Source organism: Micropterus salmoides, unplaced genomic scaffold, assembly GCF_014851395.1.
Source record: "Micropterus salmoides isolate LMB-PRFRI ecotype aquatic unplaced genomic scaffold, ASM1485139v1 Ms_hic_scaffold_17, whole genome shotgun sequence".
Lineage (NCBI taxonomy): Eukaryota > Metazoa > Chordata > Actinopteri > Centrarchiformes > Centrarchidae > Micropterus > Micropterus salmoides.
Genome location: NW_024040817.1, coordinates 29,383,529 through 29,402,504, shown reverse-complemented (window position 1 = coordinate 29,402,504; position 18,976 = coordinate 29,383,529). Strand labels below are relative to the sequence as shown.

The following is an 18,976-nucleotide window of genomic DNA, read 5'->3' as shown; positions in this document are numbered from 1 at the left end:
GTCCCTAAGAAAACAAACCAAATTAAATTCCTAATAAGCGGACTTCTCGGAATCTCTGTGAACACAACCACGCGACCATGGGTCAATTGTTTTTAGGGTCCGTCTTGTTGCCTTAATAATCTACGGCGCATACTGTGTGGATTCTGGCTTGTTACATGTCATACCCCCTGTCCTCTCCTCATGTTTTGAGTCTGTCTCAACTTAACTTAACTATCATAAAAATGCGGAATGGCCAAAATGTAATTAAAAAGGACAATACCTTTGGACAATTTTTTGTAATTTGGATGTACTGACCCATTAATAGCTTAAAGCCACGTACAAACTGGCCTTTTAAGCATTTGCTGAAATCTATTTTGCTACTTTTGCTTCTGAGTAGTTTTAGCTAAGTCTACTGCAAGGTAGGGTAAAGCTGCTTCAACAACACACTGTAGTTTATTTTGACTCGGTCCCACATACACCGTCCTGCTGCCCCAAATCTGTATTTTTTTCCACCTGACCAGCTGTTGTTGCCTCTGAAGAGGCTTCAGTAAGAAAGAATGCACTTGAGATTATTGATAATAAGGACAAATATAGAATAGAAGTTAGAGAAGTGACCTGTTTAATTTAAAAAAAGAAAAAGTTTCCTCTCAGAATTTCTGACATATCGTGTGGGAGCCTCTGAAACAGCATATAAGACTGAAAGCCGTAATGAGATCCTTAGCTGCCTCTTGCAGGCTTTGCCGGCTGTTGAGTAAAATCCCCCCACACCACACAGAGGATTTCTCTGATCAGTGGTATCATATAAAATTTGTGATAAGAAAAACATTTTATGGCTTGCTTATGTGGAATCTGATGACAGATTTCGGATCAGAGCTTTAAAGGGGGGATGTGAACCTCTGGCATTTTAACTGGGTTAAACCGGACACAGTAACCGTAGGAAGGTACAAGTTAGCTGTCTGCTGAGGAACAGAGAAAGCCTCACTGTAACTTTAAACTGTAAATAAATTTGCTGCGCCAGGTAGAAAAAAAGAGCTGAGAATGTGTTGAAGCTAAGACAGGAGGACAAGCCAAACACAGATAACACATTCGAGGCATGCTGTCTAACGACAAGCTCTGGTCTTGTTTGGCAAATTATGTCTCCTACCTTTCAAACGGGAACCTGCCCCGTTCTTGCACCTTTTATTTATTTCTCCCTCTTTGTTCTCTTCCTGAGAAACTTGTCAGCTGTGACAGAGGCTCAGTAAAGTTATCTCGGGCGCTGCCGGCCACGTCTCCAGGTGTTATTGCTGCCCTGCGTGGCGGCGCATTTCTCGGGGACTGTGCCGAACGCCGCTGCTCTATCGCCTCTGATAAGCAATTAAGCATTCTCAAAGCTGAACCTCTCTCACATTCAAGTTATTATTATGTGGAAATCTGAGCAATCTTAGTCCCATGTTGGCCAGATTCCCCGTTGTTGTGATGAACACTAATAATTCTTTCCCACAGTCGTTACCGCTTTAGCCTGTGTGACACTGACAGATTCATTTTAATTTTATTCATTTTTAAGTAAACATCAAAACAGCAAATAACATCAGCTAACCACACACACACTTTTTGCGTACACATTCGAAGAAATGCGCACGCGCACACACACACACACACACACACATATCAGTGAGAATTCAGCAGAATGCATGTGGCTTTTCTAATTACATGGGCTTGCCCTCCTGCTGCCAGAGAAGCTCATTTGGGCACTGAGAGGAACGTGTGCGCTAAAAGCAAAGGAGGCTGGGAAGGATGAGTCTTAATGAGGGGAATCAGTGGAACGTGTCTGATGGTGACATTTCTTCCTGGAACTGGAGGGCTCTCGATGAAAGGCAGGCCTTCACCGCGGGGCCTGCTCCACCGCTCAGCCCTCTCATCCTCAGCTAACCGGGCACGGCGCAGCACAACAAGCAGCCCTCACACAGGAGGCAATTAAAAACTCTGATCTGCTTACACACCCGGAAACACTTGGGTGGCCGCAGGCGGAGGGGAAGCGGGCTGGGGCGGTGGGGACGTTCACTGGAGGTGGGGTGGTGATATTTGTTTGTCAGCAGGAAAGGCGAAAACAGGGGTCCAAAATTAGCAGTCTTAGCGGGTTAACTGCAACATACTAAATATCTTCAGACTCAAAACGTATACATTAATAAAGAAAACAGATGGAGCTTCTAAACAAAACACAAAAAGCAACATTTGGGTAGTAGGCCGAGCGGGATACCGTTAAGTAGAAGCTGGCACTGAGTCAGAGTAGCTCTTTAACAACAGCAGCACTGCTGCCAAGCCGTAATAGGATCTGTTAGTGAAGAGGGTCCTGGGACTGCAGGGGGCTCAGGGTGTTTGGACTTAAACAGGAGTTAGTTTGGGGTTTGACTGTATAAGCTGCAAAAGCATTGACACTAGTGCTAAAACTATAGGACAAATGTCCTAAAGGAAAACTACAAACTTGTATTTTATGTGTGTTGCTCCCTCAATCGGATCCATCAACTGGGATGTCACTGTACACATGAAAGGTTTGCACTGTTTGGACAAGACAAGCCATTTAGAGGGGGCTCTGGGAATGTGATGGGTACGCTTCACTATTTTGTAGTTGGGAGATTATTCAATAAAAATGATCAAAATATTCATCAATGAAGATATAAGCGCTAAAAGGCATATTGTGTCTAAACCAATCAAAAAGAAACATGGATGACAGAGCCAGGCATGACCACAGATTGGTTCTCCCAAATCCAGACTATTCATTTTAAAATTTTCTGAAGTGCACCTGCATTTTCTGACCAATTAAACAAGAACGCACCATTCTTTCCCCTACTTTGACAACCGAGCTGGTGGCTTTAAAAGCCTGTGGTTTGTGTGATAATGGCAGAGTAGTGAATGGAACCATTATAGGCCGGGCTGGGTCACCTTCACAGGCTAAGAGCCAGGCTGTTGTTGTCCTCCATCAGCTGAAGAACCCCCGTCACTGCTCTGGCACTGCTGCCCATTATTTCCGGCTATCTGGGTGACCTGTGGCTGCTGTGTCATTTTCACAGCACAGGGCTAATTGCGCCAAATGGCGGTAGATTTTGAGGGAATAGATGGAGATAGGCAGTCCATCCTGACCGCCCGGTGCCAACCATTAGCTGTAATTTAGTTTATAGCTGCAGAGATTCTCTAGTAGTTTACATTTACAGTGAGCTTGTGGTGATAACTGTCGTACTGAGTGATCATTTCTCCAGTTTTCTCTTATTAGCATGTAACAAATAAAATTTACCTGTAGCTTCAAAAGCTAATAACACTTTTTCTTCTTTCCTCGCTGTAGCTGGCTGTACCTTTGATGAGGACTCAGACCCTGGCTTGTGTGAGTACCGACAGGGCCAAGATGACGACTTTGACTGGCAGCTGATCAGGACCTACAATTGGCCACACCCGACCCCGGATCTTCTACGAGGTAGAATTCAAAGTGTGTCGCAGTTAAGGCTTCTAATGAGCCAGAACGCACCACCTTGGTGGTCTGGTAGCATAAATGCAGCATCAGACTGAGGTCACTGTAAAATGTCACACAAGAATTTACCAGAAATCAACTGATCTTTTGTCATTAACATAACGTGAATATATAGGGGGCTTTTAATTACTAGTTTTTTATTTTCAGACCACTTCAGAACTTACAAATATGAGTTGCTCTGACTTGAAGTGTCATGACTTGAAATGATGAGTTGAATGAAATTAGTATATTAGGAGACGTCCCAGCATGCATTGTTTGAGAGTTAAAACTCTCCAGAGACCCCTCTGTTTTGTAGTTTGACGAAAACCTGATGGAAACCTGCTGTGGGTATTTATTACATGTTAATAGTGTTTTTTTCTTCTCATAATAATGAAAACAGTGGGAACCGTGGTGAAGGTTAATATCATAATTACTCCCAGCGCCTGGCTTTTCAAACCGACAGAATGGAAATGGAAAGCAAATTCTGAGTTTGTCAGTGGAACAAAACCGCTGTTTACTAAACCTGTTTTCTCCAGTTCAGTGAACTTAGCTTGTTTTAGGTTTTCACAACATGTGTGGCAGCTTTGAACTAACTATTCAACTTTAGTTCAGATATATGGAGCTGCAGGGTGTTTAAGATTCAATAAATTATCACATGAATAAAAGTGATATTGTGAAATAAAACTTGAAATGACGTGTTAGAACAACTCAAAGTTCTTTACAAAAGGCATAAAAGGCATTAAGGCAAGATACAAAAGAAACACAAGGCAGTGGGAAAAGGCCCATTTAAATAGGATATTAAAGAGAAAAATAAGCTAAAACAGATATAACAGGAGAACTACAGCACAGTGTGTCAGGAATGAATGAAAAGTCCCAAATGTAATTTAATAAAAGGCAGTGGCAAACATAAGTCTTTTGCTTTGATTTAAAAGAACCCGAGAGTTGGAGTAGACCGAAGTTTTCTGGCAGCGTGTTCCAAAAGCTGAACGCTGCTTCTCTGTGTTGAGTTTTGCCCCTCGGGACAGTAAGCAGACCGGTGCTAGAGAGGTCTGGGGCGGTTCAAAACGTAGCAGCAGAATCAGAAATGTATTTGCACTGTAAACCATTCATTCAGTCCTTTCTAAACCAACAGAAGTCTTTGAACACAGTGGTTCCTCCTGTTCCTTTTAATAGCAGCAAACTCCCAACGCTGATGTGTTTAACTGTTACTGGAGTGAGGATGTACGGTGTCTTAAGTGCACATCTACAATAAAAACAAAGGCTTGTGATATATATCTCCTTTAACATTTAAGAGGCTAGGATGCGTCGCCAAAGTGCCTGCCCTACACCTTTCCAATGTCTAAACAGAGGATGCTGCGTTTCTTAATTTCTGAGACTGAGAAAGTGCTTATCAAGCGAGCACGCCACCTTTCCGCAGTGTTTGGCCTGGTGTGCGGAGGTGTGAAGCAAGCAAAGCAGGCATCATTTCAACATCTATCGCAAGCTTTTTTGTTTTTTTTTTACTTCACACTACTTCTGTCAATTTTTTTGTAGACAAGCAAGTTCAACGCCATTGGACTAGCGTGCATTGTTTTTCGCACCTCGCTCACTGTGACAGCAGGCTTTTGCCCCCGCCTTTGATTGTCTATTAACTCTTTTGCCTTCTGCCTTGCCGGAAGACCCATCGTACAAACTACCCTGTGCCTGAGGAAAATGCCACTCTGTGTTATTTGACCACACAAATATGGAGCCCTTAGACTTGTGAGTCATGATTATGTGAGGAATATAATGGATCTGGACATGTTACCAAGGGAACAGGTGTAAGTAGAGTAAGAAGGTTTACTTGCATTTAATAAGCCAGCCTGATGGCAGTCGTCAGCCCGCGCCCTTTGTTTTGCAGTCGGGTTCCTGCAGCAGGTACTTGGGAATATATATTTTGTAAAAACAAACATGAACCAGAGAAGTGCCGAGTGTCTGAAGATATGTACTATCTAGTCTAGAAATGGAGTTATAAACAATGCTGTTTTGGTACAAACACAACCCACCAGTCTATAAAGCGGGCTTGCGGCAGCTTTTATGTGCTTGTGCTGTTTTTTCAGCGGTTCGTTATGGGAGCTCTGTGAATGTTCAGGATAAAATAATGACACATTTAATGAAAACAAATTTTCTGCAAACTGACTGGGACTGTTTGTGCAGCATTCTGTCAATAACCAGAGGGGAACTGCAAGCCTAAACATCAAGTCTAAAATAATTCCAGAGCAATCAAGCCAGGATAATTGTTTGGTTCTGAATGAAGAGAGTCCAAAGGACTTGCTTTATCAGTGTTTGTGCTGTGAAAGTTACCTTCAGAAGTTACTTGTTTTTGACTAAATTTCTGCCTGGTAACACTGATTGAACCTCTTCATTTTTAAAGGGGGTGAAATCCTTGGTAATAATTTCTGTTTTTGATTTGGATGATTAAAACACTGATCACTTCACAGACATATACTGTAGCCAATTACAGAACATGGGATTAAATTCCTAGGTATTAAAATTAAAATTTTCATTAGAGCAGTATCACAGTTTACAAAATCTTTGGATATGTCGCTATGCTCAAAGTTTGATGTTAACAAATAAGCAGATAGAGAAGACGGAAGAGGAGTGATCAGGAGGGGACAGGGGTTAACACATTTTTGAACTGTCCATTAGACCCTGTTCTGATTTAGCCTGCATCAAGATAGATCCAGATTTGACCCAGCTGAGACTGACTGCAGTCCACTTCCCCCTCACCTAGCATCAGAATGCATCTCAAGAGATGCATTTCCAATCGGATTTTGCCTCCCGACTCACTTTTGATTTATAAGCAATACAAAAAAAAAAAAAAAAAACACACACACTTGCTTAGCTATGCAGCTAGAGAAGAGAGTCATGGTGACTGTTGCCTCAGGGCGGCAACGAACTTCATCACCTTGTGCTGAGTTGTTTGGCAAATAAACTGTGTTTTGGGGTTTGTTTTTCTGTATGCACAGTACAAAATGGACTATGTGGCCCTTCAGTCCAGCCAGAGATGCATTTGTGTTTACTATATCCCCTCCAAATGTGGCGTGAGCAGTCGACACCCAATTGATGCCTGTATTTTGGCTGCTTTCACACAGTTGTTGTGAGCTGTTTACTTGTGAAAGAATCACCCAAGATGCCCTGTGGTGCAAAGAATAAAAGAGTTCATAGATATACAGCAGAACACTGTACGAGCCTTTCTGTCTGCCTCTGTCACTCAAAACTGAAGGTGACCTTACCCAGTGCTGAACTGATTGAGGCTTTGTTGATCTTAAAGCTGCACTAATCAATATTTTTAACCTTAAAAATGGGTCCAGTGTATTCTAGAAATTTCTCTCGTAGTGATGAGCCCATAAATTAAAAAAAAATACATTAGGGTTATTATTATTATATGTATGGCCGCTGGCCCCAGTTTATGTGCTGAAGCCCATCAGACCAAACAGGTTCAGATGATGTTGAGTAAGAACAAAGTGAGCATTAGTAAAGCTGGAGAAACACAGAGAAAGTCACGTTAGCTCGCAGGCTAACGGCGATGTTATGTTATCCGATCGCTTTCCACATTAATTCACCAACTATCGCGACCCATGTTACTATCCTGTGTACCACTGTTGATTTAGCCTGCAAGAAAGGATGTAATGGTAAAAAAGCAAATGTGTAGCGATTTGTTTACTAATGTCTGTACTAAAGCCTATAGTGATGCAGCCAGGAGCAGCCAGCTAACGCTACAGTAGCTCGGACCTGCTGCTTTTTTCTTTGTAACGTTCAGTTTATGTTTATTGTGGTTTTACCAATACTCAGGTACACAGCTTCTCCACCTCTCAGTCACTGTAACTAACGTGACCCACATAACATAAAACACTGCAACAAAACGGTCACAACAAGCCAGAGGAAGAGCCATCCACTATCACTAGTTACTGCGGTCTAAGTGTTCTCATCACAATCTCATCATAATATCCATTCCAGCTAACTAACCGTTTCATTATCATCCAATACATGTAGCTGTGCTGACACTGCTGAGCCTCCCGTGACAGATTCACAGATAGTAAAGATGGTTAACGTTACCGAAAAGCAGCAGGCGAGCTAAAGATGTAGCACGTCGGCTAAATGCAGTAAATGTACCGTGATCATGTAACGAGCATGGATTAGTTCAACCTGCAGTTGATAAAACTATCACTGTAACGTTGCAGTGGGAGTTTCCAGCTCTGTCTGTTCTCCCTGTCTGTCTATAGCTGCTGTCACCCTTTTTGTGGGAGTATTGAGCCGATATGCGGCTGGCTGCACTGAATGAAAGGTACGGCGCCGGTGTTGATCTGCCTCTGATACAGGAACATCGAAGTAACAGAGCCTGAAGATGTCTGGAGAAAAGCCACAGCCTGCATGCTGGTGTTTCTGCGTTTATTGTGGTATTTCTGTATGAAGGCAGTAGTGTTTCGGATTATGCTCATGAGTTCAAGCGAGCACGCTTACGAGCACACACCTGGTTGCAATCTTAGAACCGCACCGCTATTGGCCGCTGGAAACTTCGTAATGCCCCTTTAATTACCTTTTTTGTCTCCTTGGTTTAAGTTTACCAATTAATTACTCAGTTGAGGGCTGTGGCTAACGTTTGATTTCATTATCTATCAATCTGCCAAACATCATCTCAAATAAGTGATCAATCGTTTTGTTTAGAAAATAATCGTCATCCTTGTTCTATCCGTCCATCAGTCCAACACTTTCCCGCGAAGAAACCAGAAAGTAATTACGCCGCTCTCCCTCCTATTTCAACAGCCTCTTGTAGCCGTACTACAATTAGAAGATGATGCAACAAATACTTAAAACAAGATCAACCTGGTAAAAAAATTAAAGAGATGCTGACAAATAGTGCACTTGCTGACCCGCTGTGAAATCTGGCTTTTCTCACAGCAGTCTCTCACTCGAGTGTCTTGAAGAAAGTGTGAACATGCTTTATTTCCACTCTGGTTGAATGTTAATGGATGCTGAAATGGACTTACAGCCTATGTCTGTGTGCTCACCAGGTTCCCTAGAGTGATTTATGTCAAACAACCTCATTACCTTGGACTCTGTTCCAATCACCGAGCTACAGACAGCTTGTGTTCCCACATTCACTCCCTTGCTGCTTTTCTATTTAAGTTCGTCATGCACCTACTACACAAGTGGCCTGCTTCCAATCTGCGCTGACATTTTACATATATGTTTATTTAAAGCAGTCTGTTTTTCTTGGGAAATGCTGTGCACACATCCGAGAGGAAAACATCCAAGTGTGAATGGTGCTGGTTATAGGCCGCTGGCTTGGGTGAATTGTGGTGATAGGTGGAAGGAGCTGGCAGATGTTTGGGATTTCATAATCCATCCGCAGTTACCAAGTGCTTGTTCCGCTGTTCCAGGCACAGCTCCCCCCGGGGCAGGCTGGGTATGTTAAGGAACCTGGGATTGCTGGAGTCTAGCATGGGTCATTGCTGATTACACTTCCTGGTGGTCCTCAGGGGACAGCAGCGCCATGAAAGCAGTTTCCATCTTCTTTTCATCCATTAGAGAAGGTCAATTTCAGCCGGGATGAGCACACGCACGGGTGACTTGGATGCTGCTGGATAAGAGATGAAGCTTTGATGAACAGCTGTGTGAGACCTCATCATCAGAGGAACCTGTTGTGAGCCCACTTATAGATGTCATACATAAACCATAGGCTGTGTTAGGGACTAGTAGCAAGTGCTGTAAAGACATTATCTCCTCCCCTCCGGCATCTAACAAGAACAAAGCTATTCATGGGAACAAAGCTTTTTCTAACCAATCATATGGCAGTCATTTTCTTTCTTGTTTTGGTGTCAGAATAAGACGCCTCCAGAGGAATCTGGAGTGTAGGCAAACAAAACAACACCTTTCAACACGAAGACTGTTTAATGAGATATAACTAGACACCAGGTGGTGTGGAGATTCTTTGACTACTTAGCCAAATGTAATGTTAGCCTAGCTCCGCTAATGCCACTTGAAATTCCACTTGAAACTGATTGCTGATGTTTGTTGTTAACTCTGAAAATGCCACAAACTAATCAACTATAGTATGTGAACAGCAAGCACTTAGGGATGGAAACGCTATAATTTAACTAAGTCTGCTCACTCAAGTACACATTTGACTTGTACTCTAATTACGTAGTAAATTTCAGACACCTTTATACTCAAAACAAATGAAAACCTTATTTAACAATTTAACATTTTCAATGCAGGACTTTTACTTGCCATGCAACCCCATGTACAAAGGGTGGATGGATGGGCTTTTGCTGTGTGGTATTGCTACTTATTTTTAATAAGGGTCACTGAACACAAGCAAGTAAACCCAGTCATTGGTATAAGCAGTGTTAATAGAGACACATATATTGAATCATATTGTGATATGTACTAATATCAACTGAAAAATCATGGTGCAATATTTTGCCCATCCCTACTGTAAAATATTCAATAGTATGGCGTTGGAATATAGATTTTTATCTGTACTGCATAAATGGGGCTCAAGTCTATCTAGTAAAGTGATAAAATTGACCCTGTTGTAAAGTCTCCACATTTGTTTTTCTTCAACATTGCATACATATGTAGTACATTGAATTGATTTGCTGTCAGGTTGCACATGAGCACATCATCTTTGTTAGAGTGTTCATCCCAAGTGTGAAGTCAGATTGTTTTCATACAGCAATGAAAATAGATCTTCGGGTTTACCCTGCAGCTCAGGCAGAATATGGAAGGTCGGAGTTTTCCAAGAGGACCACTGAAGTAACGTTGCAAATATACGTTTTACCTCAAGTTTTTCCAAGGGCTTTAAATTCTTTCAGACGCTAAAGAGACTGCAATTGAGACAACAACTTAGTTTATTGGGCACTAGCAACTCAATAGTATTGATCTGCACCCACCAGCCAGCGGAATACCAATGACATGAAACATTGCAGCTAAAAAGGAACATGTTACGCCCTTCAGCTTTCAGGCTTTTTTTCCCCAGGCTGAATCTCTCAGCCCGCTTGTCAGCATTGTAATGTGGGATGTGAGATACCAAGGCGCAGTGTCTGGAGTGGGAAAGCACACATGATTGCTGTGCATAATAGCCACTGTTTCTGCTGTTCTTGTAATAATAAAATCGAACAGGTTTATGTTTTGCTGGATCCTACGAAGGAGATTCAGAGGCCCTTGAAGGAGATTTTATTGGAGTTAAAATAAATTCAATCCACAGAGTACACCTGAAAAAAAGTGACTATGTTTAAGTCAATATCACCAATAGGGTCCCTTTGAGAACTGGGATCATCTAGAAAGGTTGGTCTAGGTGAAATTCTAAAATGTCATGCATAAAAATGTATCTTAAATATTTCATAGATAGTACTGAAACACATTTGCAATTGATGGATTTTATGCATGTTCTGTTTAGCATATGCACTTTGTTTTCTAAATTAAAATTGGCTGTCGGTTTATTTTACCACAGTTTTATTAAGCACACAAAGTCAATAGCTGGTGTTTGGTTATTAGCAATATGCTAAATTACCTAATTTTGTGTGGACAATCATTTTCAGCTTGAGAATATACCTGTAAATCAATGTGAAATACGACACACTGCTAATAAGAGAGGCCGGTCTAGAAAATTGGGGTAATTATCACTGCAGTGGAAGAATCCTTTAAAAGGCTGCACATTAGGAGCATTTTGACAGCCAAATGGTTACTATACATGCCACATAGCCGCAACACTGGTTCGATTCCAGACAGTGACCTCTGTTGCACACCCAATATGTATTCAAATCTAATGTGAAAAAGGAAATGCTTATGGATTTTTTCATTTCAAAATGTAGGTTGAAAAACATATTCTCGTGGTGAGGAGAACAAACCCTTTCACATTTACAGCAGCGGCGTCGTGCATAGACGTGATGTCTTCAAACACTCAAATTTGCCATTTCAAACAGAGACAGAATGCAAATATCATGTGGCTCCCAGACAGAAAGTCACCATTAATGGCGGCTTTGGTTCGGCATAAATCACCTTTGAGCTATGAATGCTATTGCAAGTCTGGTCCAGTAAAGTTCAGTAAAGCTAAGCAGACTTCTGAGGCTCTTTGCTCTTCAGACTTCCCTCTTGGGGCTTGAACATAATGGTCATTTGCTGAGCAGAACTTCCAACCATTTATGGTTTGTTGCCTCCTCTGTCTGCCCTCTCGCCTGCCCCCACTCTGCTGAGGTTTATTCTGAACAGTGCTAGCTTTGAAGATCCAGGGCCCAGAGTAGAAAAACTAACTAGAGGAGGCACATTAACAGAGCAGTTTCTTTTGATCACGGGACTTGTTTGAATTTGTTAGCATTGTACAGTAGGTCTGTGTTCTGCTGAAGGGCCTATTCACAAATGCAGGTGCCAATCATGTAGGTAGACAATTTCTTATGGTAAAAAATATTTTTTTGTTTTACCCTAACAAAAATCTTTGTCTAACCTTAAGGAAGCTGTTTTACACTATGGGAAATGAATGAATGAATTGCTTTCTTGCCAAGAGTTAAATTAGAAGATCATTACCACTCTCAGGTTGATGTGCTAAATATAGAGCAAAAAGAATGAAAAAACCTGCTTCCAATCTATGCTAAACTAAGCTAAGCTAATCTCGGCCTTGCTCCAGCTCCATACTTAATGCACGGACATGAAGGATTGATCTCACTCTCTGCAAGCAGAAACCTAACCAAATCATATTTAGTAGCAAATCAGAAAACGGTCATTTTTTAGAGCTATATGTATTCAGTACGCATTCTGGAATGAACTGGCAAAGTCATTCTGCCTTCAGAGAGACCAGATCAGAAAATGCTAATAATGGTCATTTTGGAAAATATGTAAATGTTTGAACCATTAGTGTCCCACTTCCTGTCATCTGCAATTAGAAGTCACTAAGATGGAGCCTGGACAGAGCTAAAGTGCTACAAACAACTAGCCATTTTATAATAAGGTACATTGTTAGACACTTTGCATTGGTTTGAACATTCAGGCACATTGGTTAAAATAATCTGAAAGACAATGGTCAATGGACTTTGGCAACAACTGAAGTGATAATTGGTCTTTGGTTTGGTGTTTTGAACTCAATACATGTATTGTACCAACATACTGTAATGTTACACAGTGACTGTAGACTTTTCTTCTACCTTCTTTTTACTGAGTCAATAAATGTGTTGCTGCTTCTTTAAAAGAGAATTTCATCGTGTTTAGAACAGCAAAATGTGCTTTCATGAACTGGATGTTTGCGTCAGACTTTGATTGGCATTAATTGCTGTCACAGACATCAGCAGAATGGACTTTTTTTTCTGGTGAAAAATGTTGTTGACTATTCAGTGTAATACCATGAATTGGGACCCTTTTTTCTTTTCTTTTTTAAAACAGTTCCACTTGTCATTTCAAGTGTTACTTCCTCTGAGGTTCTAAAATCACTTTCCTTTATCAGTCTCTTGGGAAAGTTAAGGGGAGGACATAAACCATGTGTGTGTCTTGAGCCCACTAAATACCACAAACAGACTATAGACAGACTCGAGAAATGAAAACAGGATGGAGAAAATATATACTGGAGGAGAAAAGTCGATGTGTTGTGGGGAGATTTGAGAGTGATAGGCGGAAGGCAAGTGATAGAGCTTTTTTATCAAAGTAGCCAGATTTTTCCATGTGAGACTTTTACCTTCCTGTTGCTTTTCATTCTCTTGTGGCACGTTGAACGATAAAGCCTCAGGACAAACACTGAAATTGCACTACGCGGTTGAAAAAAAAAACAGATGATAAGAAAGTCATCTAAAACTCCTGTCCTCTGTTTCTAAGGCTCGACCCTGATCACCACACATTGTGTGAATCATATGTCATCAAGGAGTAAAAGCACGTTTTTATCGTTGTGAATCAACCGCATCAGTATGATGCGATAGAAATCATGTTGACAGCACATGTTGATTGGCTTATTATGCAGCTAGACATAAATGTGATTAGGCGAGCTCCATCTGATTCACTATTGTCTTTGGAGAACTGCTCCTGACCACTATAATCAGTTTTCAGCAAGATTTCTCAATTCTGCTTTTCATAAAACAACTACATTTTTTGATATATTAAAATGCGAGTGGAAAAAGTAATCATTTGTATGCTTTGACAGGGCAATTATTAGCAGTTGAATCGTCTTCCCCCAAGTGTGCCATTTTTCTAAATGTGTATACTTAATGGGGAAGAACGTTACGTTGTAATGCCACAATAACAGAGGTTCATTTCATTCTAAATCCTAAATTGGTCTACCACATCTGTACACCTTTTAACAGTTCTGTCTCAACTTTGACAACTCCTAACTGCACGCTTTCAATATGTCATGTTCAATCACAGGCATGGTTTGGTATTTTAATTTAAGGTTCCCATTTTGTCCTCACACTTGCAGGGAATTACTCTGTCTCAGCAGCAGGTATAACTATAATGTTTCCGGTTCTTCTGTAATTAACACGAGTTTAATGAAAGGCCTGAAAATAGACAGCAATATTTTGTCTGTGACAGGACTCACTCCTTTGGGACTAGGATGGCAGCTCTCACCCATCTGACTCGCCCTGTTAAGATGGAGCAGGCTGTCATATTGACACCCTTTTTGTACGGTACCTTGATTTGTGAGGTAAAATACACTTAGTCCTAAATCATGTCTCAAATGATTTTCCAGAAAATGTATTATCTTTGTGAAATTTATCAATCATGTCATATAAAATAACATATATGCAATAGCATATATATTTAGAGGATTATCCAAATTGCATTCCTTAATCATCCAATGAGCTAGCTATAGCTTAAAACAGCTGGTTTTGGCTTTTGTTAGCTATGCACTTTTGTTTTTTTTATTTTACGGTTAACTAACCCGCTGGCTAAATTGACATTTGGTGATTTGCTTTCATAGTTTTGTGTAGTTCTGGTTGAAACAGAATGCTTTTGCAGTATGCCACAAAAACTTCCGTTCCATGCCCTTCAGCAGATAAAATCAACTATTATGCATATTACATAGCTTTTAAAATTCGGGACAGCCAAAACACAGCATGATGTCTCTATTTTTACTACTTATTTGAGTTTAATCCCAAGATTCCCAAGCTAACATGTGGCTAGCTAGCTACAATATTATACATTACACACAAAAGCACATGCATTTTTCCCCCTTTTGCATCATTCATTAAATATTCAGTTTGCAATCAAAAATACCAATTCTGTTGAAGTAGTTGATTATGTTAAGCCTACAGTACTAACAGCGGTTCACTTCGAGTTGTTCACAAGCTCAGGACCTGCAAAATAGCTGCCAGCGTGTATGTTAATGTAACCTAAAACCCACTCCTCGTGTCCTCAGAAAACTCATTCTTGCTTGAGTTTTTGAGACTGCAAATGTGGCTCTTGGGTCCGATGCTCACAAGGGGGTCAATCACAGCGCCCTCTCTAAGCTCTCTCCAGTTTATGAAAGGCATTTAGAGTGGATTTGCATTATTTATTAGCTTTGCCTATGCCCTTCAATGTTTGCTTGAGCTTTTAATACCTGGTATTAACAGCAGGCTGCACCACAAGTGACTCTTCCTACAAATAGGTCCCACCGCTCCAAAACGGCCTCTGCTCTCTGTTACTATCACTGATTATTATAATAATGCTCATACTCACTGTTTACTTCTTTCTCGGACCGCCTTATCTCCCGTCTCACACATCAGTTCACACGCTATGCATACACCCACAGACACATAACAAATCTACCACTGACTATTTGTACTTCTATTTTTGAATGTAAACAGCCTAGACAGACACACATAAAATACATTTAACGGTAGTACGGGCTAAGAATAATTAAAAATAGATTTGTATATAAATCCAAATATACAAACTAGATGTCTTTTGTTTGCTGTTGATCTAAATATATACGTGACTTGGCATGGATGCAGGAGCAGGCTTTGATTGGTTTCCACAGACATGTTTTCACATTCTGCATCCCTCCAGGTGTATTTATGGTAACAATGTTCTGGAGTAAAGTGTAAAATATAAGTGCAAACGGATCTCTGTGTGAAATAAGTCACGGTTTTGGGGGAGGACAATGAGTAAGAGGGCCTTCCTCTACTTATAATAAGTGTATAGCACAGTGTTGTGGCTAATAGCTCATCTTCTGATTAAGGTCTTACTCAGGTTAAGCTGCTTACTTGCATTTTCATATCTATACCCCAAATATCCCTGCATACCTAAAATAATTCAAACATCACTGTAGATATACTACTTACTAAGACAGCTAAAAACATGATACGGTGTCTTAGTATTTGAGCTTATATATTTAGGTTTGTAATAACTGGGATTAGGGCAACACTGAGGATGAAGAAATTAATATTTTGAGCTCCTATGTTTGACTTTTTGTTATTAACTGTTATTATTTTATCACTATTTCTTCTGAGAAAATGGCGGCTATGGTATCTCGTACATGAGATGAGGTTATCCTTCCTATCCAAGTCTTCACTATCGTTTTTGTCCCACTTTGACTTTGAAAAATATAAATATAATAATTAAATTAGTGATAAAAGATGAATAAGCATTCAGGCTTTTAGTTGTGTTAAACTGAGAACGTCTTTTTTTTTTCTAATGACACTGCCAGAGCAACAAATAGTTATCTTTGCGGTCATATTAGTGTCCATTGTAGTTTAATTACTTTTGGATTTAATGGCTGTCCTCTACATCTGTCCACTCTAAGGCTGACCTCTGTGTCTTCCTTTTAGTCCAGCTCTTTCCCTCTTACCTCTTCTTCTTCTTCTGCTGCCTGCTTTTGTCTGCCAATTGTTTCTGATATCTCTTTCTCCTCTTTTTTTTTTTTACCCCTTTCTTCATTCTTTCTCTCATTCCTCATCTTCTCCCTTCCCTCAGGTGATGGCAGGCTATCTTTAGGAAATATTTCCATATCCCCTCGCTGCCTCACTGTCTCACTGTCAGTGTAATTGATATATTATATATTATAGGTTTCAGAGCTAGGATGAGACATTTGCATATAATGGGCTGATAACTGATGTAATAATGAAAGCCTAGAGCCATGTGCACGAAGGATGAGGCTTGCGAGACTAATGACCATTTAAATAATGCACAATAAGTGATATTTTCCAGCCAGATCAAAACCTCCAGAGCGCTGTAGTGATCAAAAGGAGAATACACAGAGAATCTACAGTTTGACTGAACTCCAGAACAAAGTCAAAATCCTACTAAAAACTTTGTCGACTCCTTAACTCCTTTAACTGGCACCTGCTGAGACCACAGGATCTCTGACCCCTGGACCTGAAAGACCCAGCACAAACATTTCAAAACTACCAAAACTGAGTTTCTTTTTGAAGCCCAAAGGTCTCAGAGAGTCAAGAGTTCTGTCACTAACGGAAATAAACTGCTTTGTGAACCCTGTCAACCTAAACATGACTGAAACTGCTACAAGTAATCTGGTGACAGAGGCAACCCCTTGCATTAAGGATAGTATTTTTGGCCTACATCAGCTGTCATGGATGTGCTACTTGAAACTATGTTTGTTCATGCCGCTGGTTTATATTTTTTACTTACTAACTAAAGTGAGCCAGAAAGTGTTAATGTTTTTTTTTGCACAACAGGTTTTGGATTCAATATGTTTGCCAGATTCTAACAAAGCAGTGGTGTCAGTCGCCCACTGTTCATATCACACTGTGTGTTTGTAACTGAAATTTAATTAGACAAAAAAACAAATGTGGTGAATGCTTTCACAGTTAACTGCACTGAAGGGCTGTGGCATTTAATTCTCCGTAAAAGTCTTGTTTTAGCACTGCTAGCACGGAGTTTGTGACATTGCACATGGGCTAATTACCACCAACCCTCCCAAGATGGTAAAGCAGCTATGTCTGGTGGGTGGGAGGGTGTGTGATGTTAATGTTGGTACTGCTTTACTGACGAGCAACTTTCCTTAACCCTGCCTCAGTCGACTCAGCTGTTCCCTCACTGCGTGAACAAGCCCCCTCTGGTCTGTCGGCCAACTAAACTTTAGTTTTGCCTTGCTCTTCTGCCTTTTCATTCTGAGGCCTCCAGTGGGCCGTTCCACAAAATGGTTCATGCTGCCTAGGTGAGTTCAGTGACTTGTGGGGTTTCAGTCAGAACCATCAGACCTGTAGCAAACTCACTAATGTAATCTACAGTAACTAGGTAGCTCATTGTACAATAATGTGCTGACGTGTTGATGAACAAAAACTTCATTGAAGTTAAATAGATCATGGATCATATCATGTTTCTTTGCATTTTCTGACACTTCTCCAAGTCCAGGTCGTGTTAATTATATTATACATAATACATTATAATATAATGATGAATAATTCAAGGCCATATCATCCCTACTGATTTTCCATCATGTTTTTATACTTTGGCCGATATGACTATGAAACAGGTATTAAATTGCATTATAGGTGGTATTAAAAATGTCTTTTAAGGTCTTTGTGCTAAGAGAAGAAAGCGTCTAGCCATTGCGACATTATATGGCAGGCAATATTCCAAGCACAGACACTGTATATATACATTTTATATGCATGCATTTTAAAATAAACCATATGAAGACTCAGCTTTAGTTTCACAGCCACCAATATACTGGAATGATTTATCGAGGTAAATAGTCAACTCAAGCTGATAATATTGTTGAGCTAAGAAATCCTCTTCTCTGTCTTCACTTGCCTTTTGTCTGGAGCAGCAAACCGAGAGAAAACTATAATTGGTTTGGTTCACTTCATCCAAAAATACATCAGGAGCAGACATAGAGATATTGTGTTATTTCATTCTGCAGGTTTTGAACTGACTTTGACTGTGAAGTTTGTGAAGTTCAGTGCGGATCATTTCTGATTTGGGCTTCCATTAGCTGATATTTTAAACGTTGTCGTGTTCAGACAAAGGATCTTAGACCAGCATAGGCCTGTATGTCACTTCAGAAGAACAGTAATGGTAGATGTAAGACCAATATATATATATATTTATATAAATATATTGCTGTAGCCCAACTTTTTAATGCCTGTAATGTAATGCCTCTGTGTGTATTAGTATTTCCCTCTACTCCATTACCTTTCAGCTCATGTGTTGCATATCAGTTGCCCTGTAGTTGCCTGACTCTCTTAATTCTCGTCTCCGTCTGTGGCTTGTGGCTCTCTGTGGCTGCAGGTTTTTATTGTTGTTGCTGCCTATGTGGCGGCTGTCTCTTCCCTCCAAGCCGCAGATAAAATTCTGGTTGACACAGAGGGATGACACTGAAGGGTTATCGGACTCAGAACAGGCAGCCCCGGCACAACGCTTCCCCACGGTCGGCTTCCCCACATAGTTAATTGGCTTCTTCTTCTGCTGCTTCGTCTTCGTCTTCTCGCCTGCTGCCGAGTGCTTGTCGCTATCTCTCGTTTTCATTCATTCTCACCAGCTCTTTCTTGCTCATCTCAAGAACGGTGAAATTGAAAGTTCGTAGGATTAAAATTTGAAATGGCGCTGCTAAACATCCTCTACAGTCCGCTT

At 40.6% G+C, this 18,976-nt stretch overlaps 1 protein-coding gene across 4 annotated transcripts in view; it reads left to right on the top strand.

Annotated features, from left to right (window-relative positions):
* Window positions 1-18,976, top strand: part of ptprua (protein tyrosine phosphatase receptor type Ua) — a 193,611-nt gene that overhangs the window by 50,831 nt on the left and 123,804 nt on the right. For all 4 annotated transcript variants that reach the window (XM_038724919.1, XM_038724918.1, XM_038724917.1 and 1 more), the window contains exon 2: window positions 3,299-3,427. In XM_038724919.1, the coding sequence (XP_038580847.1) occupies window positions 3,299-3,427 (129 nt within the window). The remainder of the gene's footprint in view (window positions 1-3,298; window positions 3,428-18,976) is intronic.